General features: G+C 44.6%; 1 protein-coding gene across 7 annotated transcripts in view; it reads right to left on the reverse strand.

Moving 5' to 3' along the window:
- Window positions 1–25,261, reverse strand: part of SMC5 (structural maintenance of chromosomes 5) — a 314,964-nt gene that overhangs the window by 162,520 nt on the left and 127,183 nt on the right. For all 7 annotated transcript variants that reach the window (XM_078772122.1, XM_078772124.1, XM_078772121.1 and 4 more), the window contains 2 exons: window positions 9,053–9,226; window positions 8,652–8,821 (listed from right to left, as the gene is read on the reverse strand). In XM_078772122.1, the coding sequence (XP_078628248.1) occupies window positions 8,652–8,821; window positions 9,053–9,226 (344 nt within the window). The remainder of the gene's footprint in view (window positions 1–8,651; window positions 8,822–9,052; window positions 9,227–25,261) is intronic.

A 25,261-nucleotide genomic window follows, 5' to 3' on the forward strand; every position in this document is an offset into this window, starting at 1 on the left:
ACCTCAAACTCACCACTGTTCCCGTCCTTCGTCCTTACAGCTGTGCGCGCTCTTTTGTACATTGCCATCACTACTCTGATCAACCATTCCTCCACTTCTAACTTCTTCAATGCCCATGTCAATGCTCCAGATAAACACCCCAAGCAACAACTTCTTCCTCTTCTCCATGTACTTATCCTGCAACTGCCTCACAATAAAGAGCGCGTCTGTCGTTCCTCTTCCTGGCATAAATCCAAACTGCATTTCGTCGATCTTCACCTTCTTCCTTATCCTCTTCTCCAACACCCTTTCCAATACCTTCATTCCATGCTCCAATAACTTTATCACTCGGTACGAGCCACACTCTAGAGGGTCACCTTTCCCCTTGCATAGAGGGACGAGGATACTCAGTTCCCAATCCACTGGAATGCGGCCTTCTTTCACCCACAGATTACAGATCTCTGTCATTCTCTTCACACCCCAACTTCCTGCTGCCTTCAACATATCTCCCACAACTCCCGTCGGCCCTCCGCTTTTCTACTCTTCATTGCTTTTATCGCTTCCTCAACTTCCTTCTCAGTTATCTTCTCTGCCGGTCCTAAAACTGGCTTACTCTCTATGTTGCCATCCCATTCATTCTCTGTATTCAACAGCATTTCCATATATCTTTTCCATCTTCCTTTAATTCCATCTGGGTCCACAACGATTTGTCCCACTTCATCCTTCAAGCAACTCACCCCCATCACATCACACCTCTCTATCGCTATCTGCTTTGCAATCTTGAATACCACTCTCTGACCCTCTTCCGAATCCAAGCGTTCTCCGAACATTTTCCTACATGCCTCCTGCGCCTTTGCTACCTCTTTCTTTGCAGCCTTCTTGGCTGCCTTATAACTTTCATGCTCTGCTTTTTCTGCTCCCGTACCCTTCGCCTTCTGCCACTCCTTGAACTTCTTCCTCTTCTCGTCAATCCTCTTTCCAACTTCATCATCCCACCACCATGTTTCCGAGTGCCTCGGTGGTCCTTTTGTCCATCCACATACCTCACCAACGGCTCCCAACAGACTATCTTTCATTGACATCCAACCACATTCAAGCTCAACCACATCATCCTCTACCCTACTCAGCCTCTCTTTTAATGCCTCCCTTACTGTCACCTCTTTCAACCTCCACACCTTCATTCTCGGTTGGTACTTCACCCGCCGAGCTCTCCTCGCACCTTTCACCCTTATGTCGCAGACAACCAAGTGGTGCTGTGAAACAGCCTCCTCCCCCGGGATCACCTTTGTGTCCCGGAGGTGCCCCCTATCTCGCCTACACACCATCAGGTAGTCAACGGTTGTCGTCGACCCACCTGACGTGTATGTAACAAGCTTATTATCCACTTTCTGGAGCTGAGTATTACAAATCAACAAATCAGCTCCATCAGGAAACTCCAAAATCCTTTCACCTTCTCCATTTCTCACACCATATCCATAACCCCCATGAACTCCCTCAAAACCGTCCATACTCCTTCCCACATGTCCATTTAGGTCTCCTCCTACCACAACAACTTCCTCATCTTTCACGTTTTCCATCAGCTTCTCTATCGCACACCAGAACTTGTCCTTCTCTTCATCGCTCCGACCAACCTGCGGAGGATATCCCGAGATGACGTTCACCAAGAGCTTTCCAATCATCATTTTCACCATCATCAACCTATCACTCACTCTAGTCACACTCACCACACTGTATACAAACTCCTCAGAAAACAGGACACCAACACCATTCACGCCCTCCGGGCACCCTTGCCACACAAACTTGTATTTCTGTCCCTGCCTACCCTTCACCATTCTCACACCACTTCCCTTCCATCTCATCTCTTGCACACAACATATGTCCACTCTTCTTCTGACCAATACTTCCACCACTTCTCCTGATCTCCCTGTCATTGTCCCTACATTCCATGTCGCAAACCTCAGAAACCGATCTCCACTTCGGGCTGTACCCTGCCCATATGTAGTTGTAATTGTCATGCTTCTCTTTTTTGAGGCAATGTTTTTATGGCCGGATGCCCTTCCTGACGCCAACCCTCTTTGTCATCTCTTACGACACGCAGGGATACGGTGTACCTATTCTAACCAGGGTACACACCGGCACCGGGTACCAATCACATTCTTTGACATGTATATATATCGAATTCTAAAGCTTATTTAAGGTACTGGTAAATGGTCTTCTGTATTCCGTAAATCCAGCCAGCCATTCCTTATCAACCGTTTCACTGGAGTGCTTAAGCCAATTGGGAAGCGCTCCACAAGAAACCTGGTAACTGAACACAGCTCCAGTCATGTGGAGAGGAAAGCTGGCTTGCGAGGTATGCCCGTGTGCGCATTATACTAGGGGCGGGTTATTTGCGTGAAAATATGACTTTTTCGTATTTTCGTAGTTGTGAAAAAAAATTGTGAAAATTTCGTAGTTGTGAAAATACGGTAGTGTTAAAATGCAACACATATTTCACAGTTGAATTGGACTGCAACCCGGATATCGTAGTTGTGAAAATACAGTGGCGTGAAAATACAGTTGTGTGAAAATACAGTAGTGTGAAAATACAGCAGGCCTGATGTAATGCATTCGGCATGTTTTTGCTTCGTGTATGTAATCCGGGTTTCGGTGGTCCATTGTCCATACAATACAAAGGTATGAGCAATTTGTGCAATAAATGAAGGTTTTTTTTCATGCGCAATTTCGGTTTTATCACGAGTTTTCAAGGCTGAATAGTGCAAAAGTACAGAGGGTCACCGGTTATGTTATGGCCAGATTCGGGCAAAATTTGGTGGACGGGTTGAGTGCATGCAAAGGGTGAATTGATTATATTTTGGTGAAGATCCGGATACTATAGATTTTCAAGCGATTCTTCAACAATGAAAGATAGGGTCAAAAATTATATATAGCACGATATCTGAGCTGTGGATGGTTTATGACAACAGAGTCCCTCAAAGCTCCGTTATAGTTCCACTCCTACTCAACATATACTTCTGAGACCTCCCGAGCACTACAGGTACCAAATTTCATAAATGTGCCGATGCTGATGATCTTGCACGCAAGCTAGAAGGAAAGGAAGCAACTTCCTTTGAGGAAGTTGAAAACGATCTCAACCGATATGTTGCAGCACCGTACCTCGACTATCAGCAATAGGGACGTCGTCTCAATGCTCAGAAAACTGTCTGCTCGGTCTTCCACTTGCAGAACAGCAAGACTAGGAAACAACTGGAAGTGAAGCTGAACAACATCCCACTGCTCTTCACCCACACACCCACCTACCTTGGCATACAACTCGATTGTGCCTGGACTTTCAGGAAGTGTGTACAAAGGGTGGCAGGGAACACATCTGCTAGAATAAACCTAATCCATGTACTCTGTGGACATGTTTGGGAGGCAGAATTACACTACTCACAATAAGTTAGGGATATTGGCAGGTTCTTCGGTGTGGTTGATTTTGTGTATTAATTATGTTGAAAAAAGTTGTTGGTCCTAATTCTATGGTTATTAATGTGTGAAAAAACACAGCATTCTTGATTTAAATACCCTAACCCCAACCCCTATAAAAATTAACTCACTCCCACAATATCCCTAACTTATTGTGAGTAGTGTATCTACTCTCTGCACCTCAACAATCGCACCAGTGTATGCACCTGGAAAATACCATCTCTGGTAGAACTGTGCCTGGGGTTGAAGCCACTTCACAAAGAAGGTCGACGTGCACCTCAATACATCTTTGAGATGTCAGTGGTTCTCTACAACCTACAATCACCCACCCACCACCTTCCAGTTCTTGCAGGCATAAACACCCATCACATCAGGTATGCAGGTAGCACAGAACAGGGACTCATCCAGAGCTTCAAACAATGCAGACCATCAATTCCACACCAAACTCATGGTAGAATTGCCCACTCAAGTACTGAAAAGGTGCACCACTTTCATCAGTGGTCCAAACCGATATCACACATCTGATGACAGGTCTGGTAGACACACATGGCAACTGAACCAGTGGTGGACCAACCAACCGGGCGGCGGTCTGCAGCTACTCCCCATTGTCACTCAACCCCCAGGATGACTTGCTGAACCCGGAAAGAATGGTACCACTTGAACATGCGTTGGCCAATTTAGAAGCAACATATATTCGCCTGGTGACTGATAGAATCACCACATTGCGAATGTGGAGACTTCAAACTGCAGACCACATAGTGCAGGACAGCCCAACTCACCACCTGGCAGAGGAAGGCAGCAACTACAGAGCCTGACACCACATACCTGTAACTGCCTACGGACATCAACTTTCATGTCACAGATCTAGCACGAAAGTCAGAAAAAGAGAGCCGAGTGCATTACCCCTGTACCATCCTGTCATATTCACCAACAATTTTTAGGTTATATCTCCGAAATGCCCGCAGAGTGGGTCCCGGTGTTCGGCCATGTCTGTATGTACGTACGTACATCCGTTAAGATTTGACTAAAACATCTCCTCGCAAACTACCCGACCGATATGGACCAAATTTGGTGCGATGCATCAGGACAACAAGGTCTCATGGGATCGTGCTCCCCAACTGAATGCTCCCACAATAAAGGGGATAAAAAAGGGGTTTTGCCCCAAATATTGGTATTTCATTCAAAAATCTTCTCAGAAAATGCCAGACAGATCCAGACAAAACTTGTCGTGAGGCTTAGGGACCATGCCCCAACCTTAAATTGTGCTCCTCATGGTCGTATATCCCCCAGAAAGGGGGCCACGGCCCCCTCCCCGAATCCCTGGTTTTCACTTGAACATATTTTCTTCACAAACTACATCATGACCGATTTGGACCAAATTTGGTACGATACATGAGAACATTAAGGTCTCATGGGGTTGTGATGCCCACCCGAATCCCCCCGACTACAACAAACAACAACATACATTTTCAGGCCATTTTCCCTGCTAGAGCGGGGGTTAGCCTTGCGGTCCCCATGACAATCTTCTCCATATTGCCCTATTTTCTGCATCTCTCCTTGTTAACCCCCTTGCCCGCATTTCTCCTTCCACCATCTTTAGCCAAGTCTTTCTCGGTCTTCCCTGTCCTCTACTTCCTTCTACATTCATTTCCATCACTCTTCTCAACCAGTCACTTTCATCCTTCCTCAACACATGACCAAACCATCTCAACCTGTTCCTCTTTGCAGAATCAATCACAGGCTCTATTCCCATCATCTTTCGCAATTCATCATTTGTCTTCCTCTCTCTCAACGATACTCCGCACATTCACCGAACCATTCGCATTTCCACCCTTTCCAGCCTTCGTTGCTGCTCTACATTCATGACCCATGTCTCGCTCCCATAAATCATAACACTTCTCACACATGCAGCATACACCTTTCCCTTCAGCTTCAACGACACTCCCCTCCTCATCAGCACGCCACTCAGTTCCTGAAACTTCTTCCATGCACATCTCACTCGAGCAACCGTTGCCATGTCTGATCCACCTTCTCCATTCAGCATGTCTCCGAGGTAGCAAAATGTTTTCACACCTTCCAGCTTCACGCCGTCTCCAAGATCCAACTCAACATTTCCTCCATCTGCAGCTCCCTCTGTGCACACCTTACATTTGAATGTAGCTGCCAGGCCACACTGCCACACCCTCTCAGACCACAACTATTTTGATGAACCCACTCAGCGCACATTGTACATTGAATGGAGTTCACTCTGACACCCTTCCTGCACACAGCACATGGCCACTTCCCAGTTATTTCCACCTCACCACATGCTTTACCACTTGCCATCACCTTCGTCTTTCCTATATTCACCTTCAGACCTTTTGTCTCCATACATTCCTTCCACTTGTTCATCTTTTCCTTCAGTCCATCCACACTTTCCACAATCAACACCAGATCATCTGCATACAACAACTCCCATGGTAAACCCTCCTTTACGGTCTGAGCCAGCACCTCCATCACAGCTACAAATAGTAGTGGCCTTAGTACCGACCCCTGATGCACTCCCACCTTCACCTCAAACTCACCACTGTTCCCGTCCTTCGTCCTTACAGCTGTGCGCGCTCTTTTGTGCATTGCCATCACAACTCTGATCAACCATTCCTCCACTTCTAACTTCCTCAATGCCCATGTCAATACTTCGCGTGGAACCCTATCGAATGCCTTCTCCAGATATACAAACCCAAGAAACAACTTCTTCCTCTTCTCCATGTACCTCTCCTGCAACTGCCTCACAATAAAGAGCGCGTCTGTCGTTCCTCTTCCTGGCATAATTCCAAACTGCATTTCGTCGATATTCACCTTCTTCCTTATCCTCCTCTCCAACACCCTTTCCAATACCTTCATTCCATGCTCCAATAACTTTATCGCTCGGTACGAGCCACACTCCAGAGGGTCACCTTTCTCCTTGTATAGAGGGACGAGGGTACTCAGTTCCCAATCCACTGGAATGCGGCCTTCTTTCACCACCAGATTACAGATCTGTCATTCTCTTCACACCCCAACTTCCTGCTGCCTTCAACATATCTCCCACAACTCCCGTCGGCCCTCCCGCTTTTCTACTCTTCATTGCTTTTATCGCTTCCTCAACCTCCTTCTCGGTTATCTTCTCTGCCGGTCCTAAAACTAGGTTACTCTCTATGTTGCCATCCCATTCATTCTCTGTATTCAACAGCATTTCCATATATCTTTTCCAATAAATTCCAATACAATATACAATATATACAATACCACCTGCTATTTAAAATGTACTGGCATGTGTTACGGATTCATCACTTCCGTCGTTGTGGTTTTCATCCACTGTAAGCATTTTTGGTTCCATGTACTATTATTGTTATCGTTTAAGTGAAATGGAGATATTAACCGTTTGCAAAAGCTAAAAATTAATGTTTTAAAAGAAACCGGAAACGGGATCGAGAGAAAACCGGATGAAGACGAAGAGGAAGAAGAAGCGGAGAAAGTGAGGTCGAGCAGAAGCCGAGCTGCTTTGAGGTCTTGAGCAAACGCTGGCGAACGGGGGTCACGAGCGAACTTTGGGTTTCCTGGGAAAGGGATTCCTGTGACAGAGTGGTTATCGCTGTGAAAGATAAACCTGCGTGACAGGTTTTGTGGTTGATTTTGAAGAGAATCGTTGTTGAAGTGCAGGTACGCCTTCAGTACAGGCCCGTCGGCCATTTTGCCTCGCGCCGGATTTCGCATTGCTCCTGGCTTTTCACTGCGCTCAAACCATTTCACCGCATCCAGCCGTTAGCCTGGTTTGCGTGTGTAACGTGGTTTTCGATTGGGAATTTGCGGTTCGCCGTTTGGGAGCCGTTGAACGTTCATACCCAAAGGTGTGATTTCCCAGTTGCCTTGAGGGCACCTTTGCGCATCTTTGGCAGCGTGACTGTCAGCCGAGTTGGATTCTGGTCTCGATACGACATCGTTCTTGCGATCACCGGAGCGTGGATCGACTTTGACCTGATGCCGGGACAGAGACATTGGGAATGTTCTTTTCGCTCACTTGGAGCACATTGAGTTATATTGTACGAACCTGATGGTACCATCATAGGAATGATATATTGGTTGTACAATTGATTAATATTGTTTTTGTGCTGTTATTCTTGTGTGACCTTAATACAATACTTGTTTGTTGGTAACAATTGGTGTGGTTTCACCATTGATCTTTGACACACAGAATAACACATCTTTCTGCCGTGACTCCTTTCGGGGCTCGGAGGTACACCGTGACCGGGCTTTGGGGAGGAGCACGTAACACATGGTCCAATGATGTAATGTCAACATTCATAAAGGAAGTCATAATAAACTAGAACAATGCGACTGTCGCCAATATGCCTCCGCATAGTCCCACAACGGGTAGATGCCATCACTCTGCATATGTATGGGTAGGGGATCACGTTTGTGAAGTTTCGTGTTGATCGGATAAGGTTCGTTTTTCTATCCAAGATGGCTGCCAAACCAGGTGACCTATGACCACTATTTTCAAAATATATGTAAGTGCTGATAGATGATATTTGTAAAATTTCGCATCGATAGGGTGAGCGGTTTCAGAGATACAATTATTTAATATTTTCCTTCAATCCAATATGGCTGCCCAACCATGTGACCGATGATGTCATAAATTTAATATTTCAATACAAATGGGACATAGATCAAGGGCATGCAATTTCAGATATTTAGGATAAACAATTCGATTAAAACATTTTTGGCTGGTATACCACTTCACCAATAATGTCATCATAATCATACTTTTGTTGCCCATTGGCACTACTTGACAATGTGCCAAGTTGAAAAAATTTCCATTCAGGGGTTTCCGAGAAATCATTTTTTAATTATTTGCGTTTAATACAAGAGAGCTGCCATGCCACGTGACCTATGACATCACAATTATCATAAAAAACATTCTGCATGGGTGTCACTCCTACCCTGAAAGTTTTGTCTCAATCGGACATGTGGTTGCTGAGAAAAACGAGGTTTAGCCCGTATGGACAGACGGATGGATAACCCAAAAACAATGCCTCCGGCGACAGTCGCCGGAGGCATAAAAAGCAAATCACAGTTTCATACAATCAATTATACACAGGAACATAAATACACATGTTCCCACCGCAACAGTCCCCTCTTTATGTGTCGTCAGTGATTTAAAAGTTGAAGTCAAGGGTACCACTTACCTTTCCTTCCTCATATGTATCCTTTGTTCAAGTGCTCTGCGCTTGTTCTTCCTCTCTCCCAGTTGCTTCTTTTTCTTCCGAAGCTCATTATCTTCTCGAGATAAGGTCCTGTGTTTTCCATTGAGTTCATCAATTTGAGTATTCTTGGTAGTTATTTGTGAGTTCAAGAGCTGCAAAATGTAAAAGGGCAGACACAAAAACAGCCCAGGAAGCAAAAAATAAGTAAATAGATAAATTAAGCAATGAAACAACTCTTAACACCCTGAGAAAATGTTTTGCCAAAAAAAACTATTTACTTGTTACCCATAAATTAACGGAATGGTGATATCAGGTGCACAATAAAAACAGATTGCTCAAGAAATCATCCAGCTAATTGGTTTGTGGATCCATATTTATCAAACCTGTAGCTGCTGTTGGAGCTGCTGACACTGCTCAACATCCAGGGCTTCTGTGAGTAGCTGTGGCTCCCTCAAGGAAGTGTTGCTTGTAATTATCTGGCCCGAGTATACAGACTTCTTAACCAGATACCTTGATTCTGGAGTGTAAAAGGTCCTCAGTGAAAAGGCCTTGGTAACCTGCACAACAGCAACATTAAACAAAGGGAGCACAATATCAGTGTACGGTATAATTCTTGTACACCGCACCTTTCCTATGCCATCTCCAGGCATTGCAAATCGTCATTGCCGGGCACCGAAAGGGGGCTCGGCAGTGACGCACGCTGAAAGGGAGTACGCAGTCTTCACTCTGGTTGTTTGTTTGTTTGTTTTCTTGCTTTCTTGTTTGTTTGTCCGGACGATATCTCAGCCATCCTTTGAGCTCGGAAGCTGAAATTTCGGCACAATAGTGAGCAAGTCCGTTTTTTGATTAATCAATTAATTGAGGAGTTATGTAATTATTAGCGATTAATTAAGTACTTATTTAATAAATCAAATTTCCTTTCTCTTCTGACCATTAACTCGGGCACCTTTTGAGTTAGGAAGCTGATATTTGGACATGCCAATGACCAGGTGATTTGGCTGCAAAAGCTATTTTTGATTTATTAATTAATCAATTAATCAATTAATCGATTAATTATTTAATTATTCGATTAATGACTAAAAAATTTTTTTTTTTAAAGTTACAGATTCTGATGAAATGGTGGTGGTTTATGTGTTCTCTGACCGAATTGATTAATGATTTAATTTTTTTATGATTTTTATTTATTTATTTTCATTATTAATCATTTATTTATTTTCTTTCTCATTTGGCCAAAATCTCAGGCACCTTTTCAGCTCGGAAGCTAATATTTGGACATGAGTGACCAAGTGATGTGGAAGTGATATTTGGTAATATTTGGACATGAGTGACCAAGGATATTTTTGATTTATTGATTAATCATTTAATCGATTAATTATTTATTGATTAATTATTTATTGATTAATCAATTAATTATTTTATTTTTTATTAATGACTTATTTAATTAAATTTCTAAAAGATACATCTTCAGATGAAGAACCTGGGTTTAGTTATGCTATTAGCCAATTGATGAAGAAAATATTTTGTGATAATCTTTTATTGATTTTAATGACACAATTAATCAATCAATTAGTGTACACCTCTCCCTTCCAATGCAGCCTCGATGAGCTGCACTGCGGTATTGCCGGGTGCCGGAGGTGCCCCGGCAATGCCGCGCTGTAGGATATTTAATTATTTGGCATGGGGGCGGTGTACTTTGAATGTATCTGTACTTGTTTGTTTGTTTTCTTGCTTTCTTGTTTGTTTGTCCGGAAGATATCTCAGCCATCCTTTGAGCTAGGAAGCTGAAATTTCGGCACAGTAGTGCGCAAGTCCTTTGTCAAAAACAGTATTTTTTGTTTTTTGAATAATCAATTAATTGAGGAGTTATTTAATTATTAGCGATTAATTAAGCACTTATTTAATTAATCAAATTTCCATTCTCTTCTGACCATTAACTCAGGCACCTTTTGAGTTAGGAAGCTGATATTTGGACATGCCAATGACCAGGTGATTTGGCTGCAAAGGCTATTTTTGATTTATTAAGTAATCAATTAATCGATTAATTATTTAATTATTCAATTAATGACTAAAAAATTTTTTTTTTTTAAGTTACAGATTCTGATTCTGATTTTAAAGTTACACATGAAATGGTGGTGGTTTATGTGTTCTCTGACCGAATTGATTAATAATTTAATTTTTTTATGATTATTATTTATTTATTTTCATTATTAATCATTTATTTATTTTCTTTCTCATTTGGCCAATATCTCAGGCACCTTTTGAGTTCGGAAGCTAATATTTGGACATGAGTGACCAAGTGATGTGGCTATCAAGGATATTTTTGATTTATTGATTAATCATTTAATCGATTAATTATTTATTGATTAATCGATTAATTATTTATTGATGAATAAATTAATGATTAATTTTTTTTATTAATGAGTTATTTAATTAAATTTCTAAAAGATACATTTTCGGATGAAGCACTTGTGGTTTAGTTATGCTATTAGCCAATTGATTAGGAAAATATTTTGTGATAATCTTTTATTGATTTTAATTATACAATTAATCAATCAATTAGTGTACACCTCTCCCTCCCAATGCAGCCTCTATGAGCTGCACTGCGGTATTGCCGGGCGCCGGAGGCAATGCCGCGTTGCAGGATATTTAATTATTTGGCATGGGGGCGGTGTGCTTTGAATGTATCTGTACTTGTCTTTCTTTTTTTTGGTATGCAAGATCAAGACCCGTGTAAGAGCTAACATTGATCACAAAAAGACAAACTGACACATAAAACATGAGATAAAGGGAGCGGGAGACAAGGTGGAGAGCAGGGACATCGGGATATCTGTGGGAGGGAGGGGGCTTGGGGGGAGGCGGCATGGGAAGGGGATGGGGGGGGGGGGTGGGAGATGTAAAAAAACAAGTACAAAAAGTTTTAATTAAAACAAAAGCCGCGTCGATGTTACACAATGCCTAGATGCAGCTGTGCCTATAACGTCGATGTTATACGCACAGGACATTCCTATTGATTCGATTACTTGATGTTATTTTTGTGCAAAGTGAAAATATATCTCGGCAATTTCCCGTGTGTGGTGACGAATTTTTAATATATCTCGGCATTTTCCCGTCTGATATTTCAGGCGGTGTATGACTGACCATGCCGCGATTTAAAAAAAAAAAATCTCGGCAATTTCCCGTGTGTGGCGACACGTGAACGAAGCTATGCTCCTCTCTCCACATTATTGTATCGACGTATAAATTAAATATTTCATCGTGACGATTGTCATCAAATGGACGAATTTTTAATATATCTCGGCATTTTCCCGTCTGTTATTTTGGGCGGTGTATGACTGACCATGCCGCGATTTAAACAAAATATATATATCTCGGCATTTTCCCGTCTGTTATTTCGGGCGGTGTATGACTGACCATGCCGCGATTTAAAAAAAATATATCTCAATGGACTTGAAGTTACAGGCCTTTGAGAATTCATTTCGTTCTATAAAGGGCAACTTCCATCGGATTTTCTTCCCGTTTTTTTTCAACCGAGTCTAAAACTATGTTAGCGACTGTGAAAAATGAAATGATATATCGAATTTGATTTGAAATAAAACTGTGTGAGAGAGGAAGACACCACGGGCCTACAAAACAGGCCTCAAAGCCATGCGAGTTAATAAAATGGTGGATATTTGTTTATATGAAGCCTCTCCCACAATGGGTGGAGCTATGGTTCCCAGAATGGGTGGAGCTTTGAGGTTTTGTCTTCTCTGCAAGAACAAGAACAAGAAGAACAACAACAACAACAACAGCAGAGGGCACTCTATGACCAGCGTCTTGCGACGCAGCTAAAAACACGGACACTGACTGCTAGGACTTCCAGGAAAGAAGTCGGTATTTCAAAAAAGTGGATCTGGGGTGAATTAGTGGGGGTAGAAAAGATCAAAGTTTTGGATGGGAGAAGACAAGAGATGGTGGTGAACAGCTGTTTTAAAGACCTGGAGGGAGGAGTGGGATTGAAGAGAGTGAGGGAGTTTGTTCCATAGGTGGGAGAAAAGAGGAATGAAGGAGTGAAGGTGAGCAGAGAGTTTGATTTTGGCAGTTTAACCTTAAGAGGGATGCAGGCAGATCTTGTGCGACCTGTCAGAATATTTGGGGGACAGAGCCCAGAGAGAGCTGGAGGAGCAAGGCCGGAGAGGAGTTGGTAGAAGACAGAAAGTCCACCAACCTGCCTGCAGTGAGTGAGTGAAAGGCAATCAGAGTTAACTTCATCGCGGGAGATTCCAATGATTCTGAAAGCTTTGGTTTCAACAGCGTGAAGCTGAGGTAGGTGTGAGGCAGGAGCACTGGCCCAGAGGGGAGAACAGTATTCCATTGAGCTGCGGATGAAAGCCTTGTATGTGGTGAGCAGCTCAGGTGTGCCAAGGAAGGACTTCGCACAACTGAGGATGCCCTGTCTACGACTGGCTTTGGAGGCCAGCTTGGAAATGTGGTTTTCCCAGGAAATATCATGGCAGATAGTGAGACCCAAAAGCTCGAGTGACAGAGCTTCTTGGAGAGGATTGTTGAGAAAGTAGATGGGAGGGTTGTCCAGTCAGTCTTTTCGGAGAGACATCGTGAGAGTGAGATTTGTCAGGATTGAAAGACATGTTCCACTTGTTTGACCAGTCTGTGATTTTGTCCAGGTCTGCAGAGAGTGAGGAGGCTGCAGACTGCCGATCTGAGGGATGGGGTATGGAGCGGCAGAGAGTGGAGTCATTAGCAAAGGGATAGAGAGGATTTTCCAGAGAGTCGGAGAGATCATTGATGAAGACCAGAAAAAGCACAGGGCCCAGAACACTGCCTTGGGGAACTCCAGCCTGAACAGGAAGGGGAGATGAGAGAAAACCATTCAGGGCCACACGTTGACTACGACCAGAGGAAGTCCGCAAGCCATGCGTGGAGATTTCCAGGGATACCATAGGAGGAGAGTTTGGTGAGCAGAGCGGGGTGGCAGACCGTATCAAAGGCACGTGATATGTCAAGGGAGACAGCTCTAATTTCCTGTTTGGCATTATTGACCTCCATCCATTGTCGAGACAGCAGAAGCAGCATGTCCAGAGTAGAATGACCTGGTCTGAATCCAAATTGATGATCCGAGATCAAGCCATTGGACAAGATGAAGGATTTGATGTCAGAAGTGATGATTGATTTCATGACCTTGCTGATTATTAGGAGCAGGCTGATTGGTCTGTCGTTGCAAGGATTTGTTTTTGCACATTTTTGTGCAAAGCGGTAATGTTGGCTGATTTCCAAGCAGATGGCAGATGACTTTGAGCAAAAGAGAGGGTGAAGAGAACAGAGAGAGGGTGAGATGGAGCGGCAGAGCAGGATTTTAGGACACGTGGGCTGATGCCGTTTGGTCCAGTTGCAGAATCAGAGTCGAGGTTGGACAAAAACTTCACCTTGTCAGGAGAGAAGGACACAGAGTCCAGGAGCGGCTGGGTTCGACTGGGTAAGGTGGGCACAGAAAGAGATGGGTTAGGGACACAAGATTTTGAGGTAAACACAGAGTTGAGGCATTCAGCTTTTTCACGTGCGGTCTCAGCTGTGCAGCCGTTTGAGGTAAGGGAGGGGATGGAAGGGGAACAAACACCAGAAACAGATTTGACCAGATGCCACCAGGATTTGGAGGAGGGAGACAGGTTTGAGAGTTCAGTCTTGAGAGTAGATTTCTATTGTTTCCTGGCTCTCCTCCTAAGGTTAGACACACACTTGTTCCGAGCTTTGTGAAACGAACTGATTACCTTCAGTTGGTTTAGCGATATAATATATATATTTTTAAAAAGCAGGGTATCTCAATAAAATGCATCTCCAATCATTTTCTCACACACACACACCACACACCACACACACACACACACACACTTCAGTAGAACGGGAGGAAATGATGAAGACTGAGCACAGGGAAACGGTCGGCACATCTTGTGTTGATAAAAAGGAAAAAAAAATCTCAAACAAAGTCACAGGCCTCCTATTAGGGAAACCCTACGCCTGTGCGCCACTCCCAGAAGCAGGAAAGTGTGCTGTAAAAAATAATGACTGCACCTTCTCAAGCAAGGAAAACATCACCTTTCGAAGAGACATGATATGCACCAAAGCAAGAAGCTGAGAAGGTGCTGTCATCAAAGACAATACCCAAACCCTGACAGAGCCAAACCAAAGATGATGAAGAAAGAGTGTGGCAAAAGGAAAGAATGACAGTGTCCCCCTGAAAGAGACAAAGACCAGGTGACTCAGGCCCAAATGAAGGGGAAAATAATGGAAAGGGCAGATGGTAATGGGCAGAAAGACATGGAGAACAGCATAATGAGGGAGCAGAGGATGGTGAAGATGATGAAGAGCAGAATAAACTGGAAGAAGAGTTCGTCAACAAAATAGAAGAGATTAAATTGATAAAACTCAGAGAGACCAAAACTTTATCGCATAGAAAACAATAAACGGAAAAAATTCTTAGTGAGGAGAACCAACTATTCAATCACAAAAATGATTTTAAAATCATCCACCTTGAAGGAAATCAATGTCATGTGTTTCGCAGCGGCACTACTTATTCAAGAAAAAGTAACAGGAAAACAACACCAGAAGAAAAAAAAACAGGCCCCACAAATAGAAACCAAATTCCACCTTGGATAGACAGAGATTAGAGACACAAAGAGAGCAACTGTGGAAGGACACAGGCCAAATACAACAGTTCAAGAAAGGAAACAGACACCAAAAACTAAAAAAGAGAATCCAAAGAACAAAAAACAAAGACTGAGTGTTTGGGTGTTGAAAACAACATGCATTTTAAGGCCATTTTCCCTGCCAGATCGGGGGTTAGCCTTGCGGTCCCCATGACAATCTTCTCCATTTTGCCCTATTTTCTGCATCTCTCCTCGTTAACCCCCTTGCCCGCATTTCTTCTTCCACCATCTTTAGCCAAGTCTTTCTCGGTCTTCACCGTCCTCCACTTCCTTCTACGTTCATTTCCATCACTCTTCTCAACCAGTCACTTTCATCCTTCCTCAACACATGACCAAACCATCTCAACCTGTTCCTCTTCACAGCATCAATCACAGGCTCTATTCCCACCATCTTTCGCAATTCATCATTTGTCTTCCTCTCTCTCAACGATACTCCACACATCCACCGAACCATTCGCATTTCCACCCTTTCCAGCCTTCGTTGCTGCTCTACGTTCATTGCCCATGTCTCGCTCCTATAAATCATAACACTTCTCACACATGCAGCATACACCTTTCCCTTCAGCTTCAACAACACTCCCCTCCTCATCAGTATATAAATGTATCAGTAAGCCTGGTGTTGGCTTAGCGGTTAGGGTGCTGGCTTGGGATCCGAGGATACTGGGTTTGAATCCCGGTCGATCGCTAAATTAACACCAGGGGGGATGACTCGGCCTGTCATCCTTCCGAGGTCGGGAAATTGAGTACCAGCTTGCTGGGATGCATGATCCGGTGTGTACCCCGGTTTAGAATAGGTACACCGTATCCCTGCACATCGTAAGAGGCGACCAAGGGTTGGTGCCAGGAAGGGCATCCGGCCATAAAAACATTGCCTCAAACAGGGAACCATGATTGTCATGGGACCCGCAAGGCTAACCCCCGCTCTAGCGGGGAAAATGGCCTTAAATAACGATCATTCATTCAAAGAACTAAATTGTCCACTGCCTGGATAGACTACAATAAGGCTTTTGACAGTGTCCCACATTCGTGGATGATAAAATGCATGCAAATACACAAAACAATCCCCAAATAATCAAACTGATTGCGAAAGCAATGGAGCTCAGGAATACCACATTGATATTACAGCACTCAGATGGAAAAATCGAAATACCAGATGTGAAGATACGGCATGGGATCTTCCAGGGAGACAGTCTTTCCCCCCTTCTGTTTTTTCTGGATTTGGACCCACCAAGTAACCTCATCAATTGACAATAACATGGATACAGCCGAACAACCAAATAGACAAACATCCAAAGAAATAGGAAACGTGACATCTACTATACATGGATGATTTAAAGCTCTTCTCACCAAATGACAAAAAATTGACAGAACAACTGAAACTAGTAAAACAATTTTCCGAGGACATTCAAATGGAATTTGGACGAGACAAGTACGCCAAGTGTACATTTGTACAAGGTGAACCCACAAAAACAGACAACATAAACATTGACCTTGAAACAACAATACAACAGTTAGAAAACGAAGCATCAGACAAACACCCCAAAGTAGAAGAGGGCCACCAAATATGTCAAACAAATGCGCAAAACAATCGCCAAAGAATGAGGCGTAGGTAGAAGACGAGTATCTACCTCTTCTATCTTGAACGAAGCTGATCCTGAAAACATACCTTTCCCCAAGAAACAAAATAAAAGCCATAAACAATAAAACCTTAGATGCACAGGAAAATGAAAAAGCAACAAATACAGCCAAGATAAATACAATTGCAGAATTGGACTGTGTTGGCAGAGACAAAGAAGGCTCATTGGGATGGCTAAGAAGAGGTCAGCTTAACTTATAGGTTCTAAAAGTGGTCCCTACCACCCCCCCCAGTGGGTGCTGGGAACTTACAAGGGGTGCTCCAGAGTAGAAAAGCGGGAGGGCCGACGGGAGTTGTGGGAGATATGTTGAAGGCAGCAGGAAGTTGGGGTGTGAAGAGAATGGCAGAGATCTGTAATCTGGTGGTGAAAGAAGGTCGCATTCTAGTGGATTGCGAACTGAGTACCCTCGTCCCTCTATACAAGGGGAAAGGTGACCCTCTAGAGTGTGGCTCGTACCGAGCGATGAAGTTATTGGAGCATGGAATGAAGGTATTGGAAAGGGTGTTGGAGAGGAGGATAAGGAAGAAAGTGAAGATCGACGAAATGCAGTTTGGATTTATGCCAGGAAGAGGAACGACAGACGCTCTCTTTATTGTGAGGCAGTTGCAGGAGAAGTACATGGAGAAGAGGAAGAAGTTGTTTCTTGGGTTTGTTGATCTGGAGAAAGCATTCGATAGGGTTCCACACGAAGTATTGACATGGTCATTGAGGAAGTTACATTGACCAGGTGACTTGAATGTGCTCGCGAGATCACGGCGAGGTCACGTCTTTTCGAAGCTGTTCCATGCGCTCACGCTTTCGAAGCTAAGTGATCCTTCTCAATTGTGTTTTTGTCGAGACTGTATCTATCTTTCGGTGTATGTACCTATAGCGTATCTTTTGGAAAATTTTCGGTGCTAATTTTTCGTACATGTATACACAATCGTCGGTTAATGCGTATCGAGTATTCTGCGGCCTAGTACTCGTAGGCTTGGCTACCGTACCGTCTCCGACCTTGTGGTTTTGTTTTTCTCTCAGCGATTCGTCGAATGCGCTGCATTTATTTTCGTTCTCTGGTTCGTCCCAGTCGTTCACCCGATAAAGGACCTCCTTGTTTAATATCTCAACTCAAAAAAAAAAAAACCCAAAAAAATATTTCCTTCCCAGGTGTTATTCGTTTATTTGTTGTTCTTTTTTGTTCGTTCGTTCTTCGTTCGCGATCACGCGATCACGTCATTAGAAATGTATAATCTCTCCTGTGAACAACTATTTTCTCTCATATATTATAACACAGTTTTCTTCTTTTCCTACAAAAGGATGCTTTTGTCTTGCTCACCAAATCTATTCATTCCAAAAAATATATATAATACCATCTCTTACAGTTCCTCCTTTCTACATTCCCTAAACTATCCAGAACTCCACCCCTCCTTCAGTGTCCTCAAACATATTTTTGACTCGAAGGTCTCAAACTCATTTTGCAAAAAATGTTCGTTTCCCATGAATCGTACACTTTTCAAAATCCAATCTCACCCCTCCCCTCCAAATCCTCCCCATATCACCCATCCCTTTCTAATCTCCCCCGTTGCCCCTTCCCTCCCCTCCCTCCTAAACTCCCCCCACACCCCTCCCCTCCGAGACTCTCCCTCGCTCCTCCCCTCCTAGACTCCCCTCTCACCCCTCCTCCTCAAAGCATCCTCCCTGCTTCTTCCCCCTTCCAACTTTCACCTTCATCTCCCCCAACCTTCTGCCTCGCTCTTCCTCCTCCTCAAATAACACCTCACTGTGCCTCACCCAATCTCCATCAAACCTTTTGTCCGCCCCATTCTTCCCTTTCTCCAAGCTATTCTGAAATCTCTGAAATCTCTGACACACCTTCAACAGCTCTCCCTACCTCTTCCTCCTCTTCCACATCTTACCCTACCCCTCCCCCCCCTGTTCTGGACCCGATGCTCCCCCTTCCTCTTCATTAACGGTATGGACCTCAAACATCCGGGGCCTTCGCTCAAACTTGACTGATCTCTCCATACAGGTTGCTTCTGACAAACCAGATGTGATCTGCTTAACAGAAACTTTCCTCCTTCATGATGTCTCTGATGCCATGGTATCTCTCCCAGGTTACTCCCTCTTCCGGTATGATAGACCTGAGCCTCGTCCTGGAGGTGGGGTTGCTATCTTTATAAAAAAACTCTTCCTCACTCGCCCTCTCTCCACCTCACCCCCAGGAATACCTTTGGCTACGGCTTCCCCTTCGCTCCCACCTTTTGTTCATATGTGTGTTGTACCGTCCACCAAACAGCGATGACTCCATCTACATCTCGCTGTCTGATAATATGGACCAACTTCTATCTACCCATCCCAACTCTCTCTTCCTCATATGTGGTGATGTCAATTGTCACCATGCCAGTTGGCTGGGTGTGGGTACCTCTCTCACCAGCCATGGCTCTTCAGCAAAGGACTTCTGCGACTCACTGGGACTGACACAATCTGTCAATTTCCTGACCCGGATCTCAGTCAACGGAGCATCTTCTCTTCTGGATTTGGTTATGACAAACTTCCCTGAAAATGTCTGCTGCTCTTCTTCTGCTCCAATCGGCTCATCTGATCATGTGCTTGTCAAAGTGGACATCTCTCTGACCATTCTCAGAGAGCCTCCTCAGCGTCGACGAGTCTGGCATTTCACTCAGGCCAACTGGCACGGTCTTCAAGCAGCCATCAATCATCTGGACTGGGCTCCCATCTCTACCGCCTCTGACATCAACTCATCCTGGGAATTCTTTCAAAGTAAATTGCTCTCTCTCATGCACAGATTTATCCCATCTCGTCTTCAGTTGTCATACCCTTCCTCCCGTCCATGGTACACGGAATCTTGTGGTGAGGCTGTTGCCCTGAAACAACTTGCTTTCGTCTCCTGGAAAGCAAATCTAACGGAAGGAAATCTCATTTCCTTTCACAAAGCCCGAAACAAGTGTGTGTCCACCCTCAGGAGAGCCAGGAAACAATATCTCACCGTTCTCAAGACCGAACTCTCTTATCTGTCTCCCTCTTCCAAATCCTGGTGGCGTCTGGTCAAATCTGTTTCTGGTGTTTGTTCCCCTTCCATCCCCTCCCTCACCTCAAACGGCTACACAGCTGACTCCGCACGTGAAAAAGCTGAATGCCTCAACTCTGTGTTTGCCTCTAAATCTTGTGTCCCAAACCCATCCCTCTCTGTACCCACCGTACCCAGTCGTACCCAGCTCTTTAAAACAACTGTTCACCACCATCTCTTATCCTCCCCCATCCAAAACCTTGATCTTTTCTACCCCTGCTAATTTCGGTCCCCTTGTGTTTTATACTTCTCCCACCCCCCCCCCCCCCCTTCCCACGCCTCCTGCCCCCAAGCCCTCTCCCTCCCACACTTCTCCCTGCTCTCAAATGTTGTGGTTGTGCGCTTCCCCTTCTCTCCCCATCTTGTCTTCCGCTCCCTCTTTTTGTATATTTTGTTTGTCTGGTTGATTTGTTTGTGAAATAAATGTTAGCTCTTTCACGAGCCTCGATTCAGTATACAAAAAAACAAACAAAAAAAAAGTTAGAAGTGGAGGAATGGTTGATCAGAGTTGTGATGACAATGTACAAAAGAGCGCGCACAGCTGTAAGGATGAAGGATGGGAACAGTGGTGAGTTTGAGGTGAAGGTGGGAGTGCATCAGGGGTCGATACTAAGTCCACTACTATTTGTAGCTGTGATGGAGGTGCTGGCTCAGACCGTAAAGGAGGGTTTACCGTGGGAGTTGTTGTATGCAGATGATCTGGTGTTGATTGCAGAAAGTATGGATGGACTGAAGGAAAAGATGAACAAGTGGAAGGAATATATGGAGACAAAAGGTCTGAAGGTGAATATAGGAAAGACGAAGGTGATGGCAAGTGGTAAAGCATGTGGTGAGGTGGAAAGAACTGGGAAGTGGCCATGTGCTGTGTGCAGGAAGGGTGTCGGAGTGAACTCTATTCAATGTACAATGTGCGCTGAGTGGGTTCATCAAAAATGTAGTGGTCTGAGGGTCATTAACCAGTGTGGCAGCTACATTCAAATGTAAGGTGTGCACAGAGGGAGCTGCAGATGGAGGAAATGTTGAGTTGGATCTTGGAGACGGCGTGAAGCTGGAAGGTGTGAAAGCATTTTGCTACCTCGGAGACATGCTGAATGGAGAAGGTGGATCAGACTCGGCAACGTTGCTAGAGTGAGATGTGCATGGAAGAAGTTTCGGGAACTGAGTGGCATGCTGATGAGGAGGGGAGTGTCGTTGAAGCTGAAGGGAAAGGTGTATGCTGCATGTGTGAGAAGTGTTATGATTTATGGGAGCGAGACATGGGTCATGAATGTAGAGCAGCAACGAAGGCTGGAAAGGGTGCAAATGCGAATGGTTCGGTGGATGTGCGGAGTGTCCTTGAGAGAGAGGAAGACAAATGATGAATTGCGAAAGATGATGGGAATAGAGCCTGTGATTGATGCTGTGAAGAGGAACAGGTTGAGATGGTTTGGTCATGTGTTGAGGAAGGATGAAAGTGACTGGTTGAGAAGAGTGATGGAAATTAATGCAGAAGGAAGTAGAGGACGGGGAAGACCGAGAAAGACTTGGCTAAAGATGGTGGAAGAAGAAATGCGGGCAAGGGGGTTAACAAGGAGAGATGCAGAAAATAGGGCAAAATGGAGAAGATTGTCATGGGGACCGCAAGGCTAACCCCTGCTCTTGCAGGGAAAATGGCCTTAAAATGCATGTTGTTGTTGTTGTTGCTCCAGGGTCCACGGGTGGTAGAGGGGCACCGGCAATGATTTGGGGGGCACTGGCGATTTAGAGGAGTAGCGGCGATTTGGAGCGCTCATTGGGCTTCCTGCAGTTTGAACAGGTTACCCGGCGCCATTCGGCAAATTGGCCATCCAATCAACGACCACATTCTTTCCCCCTCCGCATGGTTTTTATGATCACATATTCACTGATGTCGCGTAGGTATTTTCTTGTCCATACATGCTCACGCAACAAACATGATAGTGTATGACACCAGCGAAATACTATTGGCCGCCAATGCGGTCAATAGTACAACACTAATTTTTGTCACGTGGTGCCATTTCAACCAATCGGCTTGCAAGAAGAATCTTTTTATGCGGGATATAATACACTCCATTCGTGCTGGACTATTCTACGTGCCTGGTTCAACTTTACAGCCTGGCCTTGCCAGCACAGACATTGGGCAAGGTATGACTAGTCAGTGTTAGCGCTGGTGTTAGTCTTTCGACATTTTGGAGTGTCGATTTCGTTATTCAAAAAAGCTTCACGTCCGGTCGGCTTCAAGATGTCGGCCTCAAAGAAAAAGTGTCAGTATTCTGTTGAATACATCAAGTATGGATTCATTCCATGTCCGACGAACAAACAGTTACCGATGTGTTTGTTGTGTGGTATCATGCTGTCCAATGAAGCAATAAAACCATCTTGACTGAGCGAGCACCTGAGTAAAAAGCACAGTGATAAGGCTCGCGCAGAGGTCAGCTGTTTCCAATCGCTGAAACAGAAATTTGAGAAGCGATCCACGGTAACGACGATGTTCAAAGCCAGCCAAAAGCTCGTGGATAAAGGACTGGAAGCGTCGTATAAGCCGTCATTGCTCATCGCCAGATCTGGAAAACCGTATTCAATCGGCGAACAGTTGATCAAACCAGCTGTTGGGGAAGTGATAAAAACCATTATGGGCCAGGATCCGAATCCAGTTCTCTCGTCAATTGCGCTCAGCAATGATTACGTGGCCAGGCGGATTGATGAAATGTCATCAGATGTAGAAGATAAGCTGTGTAGTGAGCTGAGAAGCACACACTTCGCCATCCAGCTGGATGAGTCCACTTTGCGTGACAGTGAAGCTCTGTTACTCCGCTACGTTCGCTTCATCCATGATCAGGAAATGGTGGAAGAAATGTTGTTTGCCCGCTCTCTCCAGACCGATACGAAGGGTTCTTCCATCTTCCAAACGTTGGAGAAGTACTTTACTGAAAAGAACATACCGATGGAGAACATTCTCGCTTGCGCGACGGACGGGGCACCAGCGATGGTTGGCCACCAGCATGGTTTTATTGCGCTTCTGAAGAACCAGGTACCGTCCGTGTTCGCCATTCACTGTGCCGTGCAACGCCAGCATCTTGTAGCAAAAGCTCTCAACACCAGACTTAATACATCACTCCAAACAGTAATCAAATCGGTGAATAAAATCAAGGTGTCGTCTCTGCATGATCGGCTGTTTCGTCAGCTTTGCCAGGAGAAGAATGAGGCATTCAAGCGGCTCCTGTTGCATACCGAAGCTCGATGGTTGTCCAAAGGCGCTTGTTTGACCCGTTTCCATGCCCTCTTCTCAACAGTGGTCGAGTTTGTCGGGAATTGATACGGAGCTATCGGAGAAAGTGAATGCGATTGAGCATGATGTGGCTTACCTCACGGACATATTCAGTATACTGAATGATGTCAACAAACTCCAGGGTGACCATATGACGCTGATTAAAGCAAAGAAAGTGATCAGTGCATTCGTAACCAAGGCGACTCTGCACAGGGAAACCCTCGGCCGCAGAGATATGTACCACTTTCCCCAGTTGGCAAAGGAAACTGCTGTTTCTGATGAAGAGCTGCTTGTTTATTACAATCACCTTGAGAAGATTCGTGGAGATATGGAGCAGCGTTTCAGAGACATGTTAGAACTGTCGGTGCCAGCATGGGTGATCAACCCATTCAAATGTGACATTCAAATTGTGAAGCGCGAATTACAGGACGAAATTATCAACCTCCACAATGATGATGAGGCGAAGGCAAGATTCTCGCAGCATGAATATGGCAAATTCTGGATTCTGGAGCGGGGCGAATACCCCACAATGTGGACAGAGGCAGAACTGCTGCTGATGGCGTTCCGCACATCATACCTCGTTGAAAGAGGGTTCAGCTCCGTGATGGTGCTGCTGACCAAGTAACGAAACCGCCTTGACATTACCAAGAGGGGCGATCTGCGTCTCCACCTCACTGAGATGGAGCCAGACGTTCGTAATCTCGCAGCGAGTCACCAGGCCCACCCTTCACACTAACGGTATTTGGGCCTGTGATAACAGATTCCCAGTTTGCCTCACCTGGACCTGTTCTGCTGAAACATTGTAGGTCATGCAAAATAAAATAAAAATTAAAGTAAAATAAAGTAAAATATTATTCAGAAAATATTTGGCTTCTGTTATTTTTGCTTCCTGTCTACATAAATTCTGGGTGTCCGACCACGAACGATAGGACAAGGGGGGCATTGGGCCGGTCTAAGAGGGCAGAAGGGGGCGGTAGTCCAAAAAAGTTTGAGAACCACTGGCTTAACTGGATGGCAAACAAATCGTAACAAGCGTCACGCCTAGGTACCCCGACGGTGAAGTGATGTGAGTTGACAAAGTGGAAGACGCAAGGCGGCAATCTAGGATTTTGACGTGGCGACCCAATTTTCAATAGCGTTCTTCCTTATGCCTCGATACACCCACACACCAGATTAGAAGTTGGTACTTCGCTTATTTTTCAAGATATTCCGCTCACAAGGTTCAGACATTCATGGCGTCAGACATTCATGGCGGCGACCATCGTGGATTTTGACGTGGGTTGCACCCACACACCAAATTAGAATTCGGTCCTTCGCTTATGCACGAACGCACGCATGCCCGCAGGGGAAAACCATAGTCCCCCTTTCGCTCCGCGGTGCGACGGGGGACAAGAAATGCCCAAGATCAAGGACACCAGACCAATGGATTAAAAAAGATGGTGGGACTGAGCCAGATGGACAAGTGTAAATTCTGCAAGACAAACAGAATGTACTAGTCACCTGCTCTTGGGATGCAAAAAAACTATCAGAACAACTTTACACACACTGGCACAACAAAGTAGGCAAAGTGATTCATTGGCATATCTGCAAAAGATTTAACATTCCAGTACCAGAAAACTCATGGAAAATGAGGACGTCATGCTCACATACGACCTGATGATTCCAACGAGTGTGAACATAGAAAACAAAGCATTGTGTCCGGACATTGTACCCAGGAACAAAAAGGAAAAGACAGCATTGCTGATCGAGCTATCAGTACCTAGCAATTTTGGCCTCAACAACGCAGAAATCAAGGAAATGACCAAATACCAGGACCTCAAAAATGAGGTCAAAGGATTTTGAACGCTGAAGAGCATCGAAATTATACCAGTGATAATTGGACCAACAGGAATGATAAAGAAGAACCTCACTAAGATTTAAAA

The sequence above is a fragment of the Myxine glutinosa genome, chromosome 2, assembly GCF_964187855.1.
Source record: "Myxine glutinosa chromosome 2, kmMyxGlut1.1, whole genome shotgun sequence".
Lineage (NCBI taxonomy): Eukaryota > Metazoa > Chordata > Myxini > Myxiniformes > Myxinidae > Myxine > Myxine glutinosa.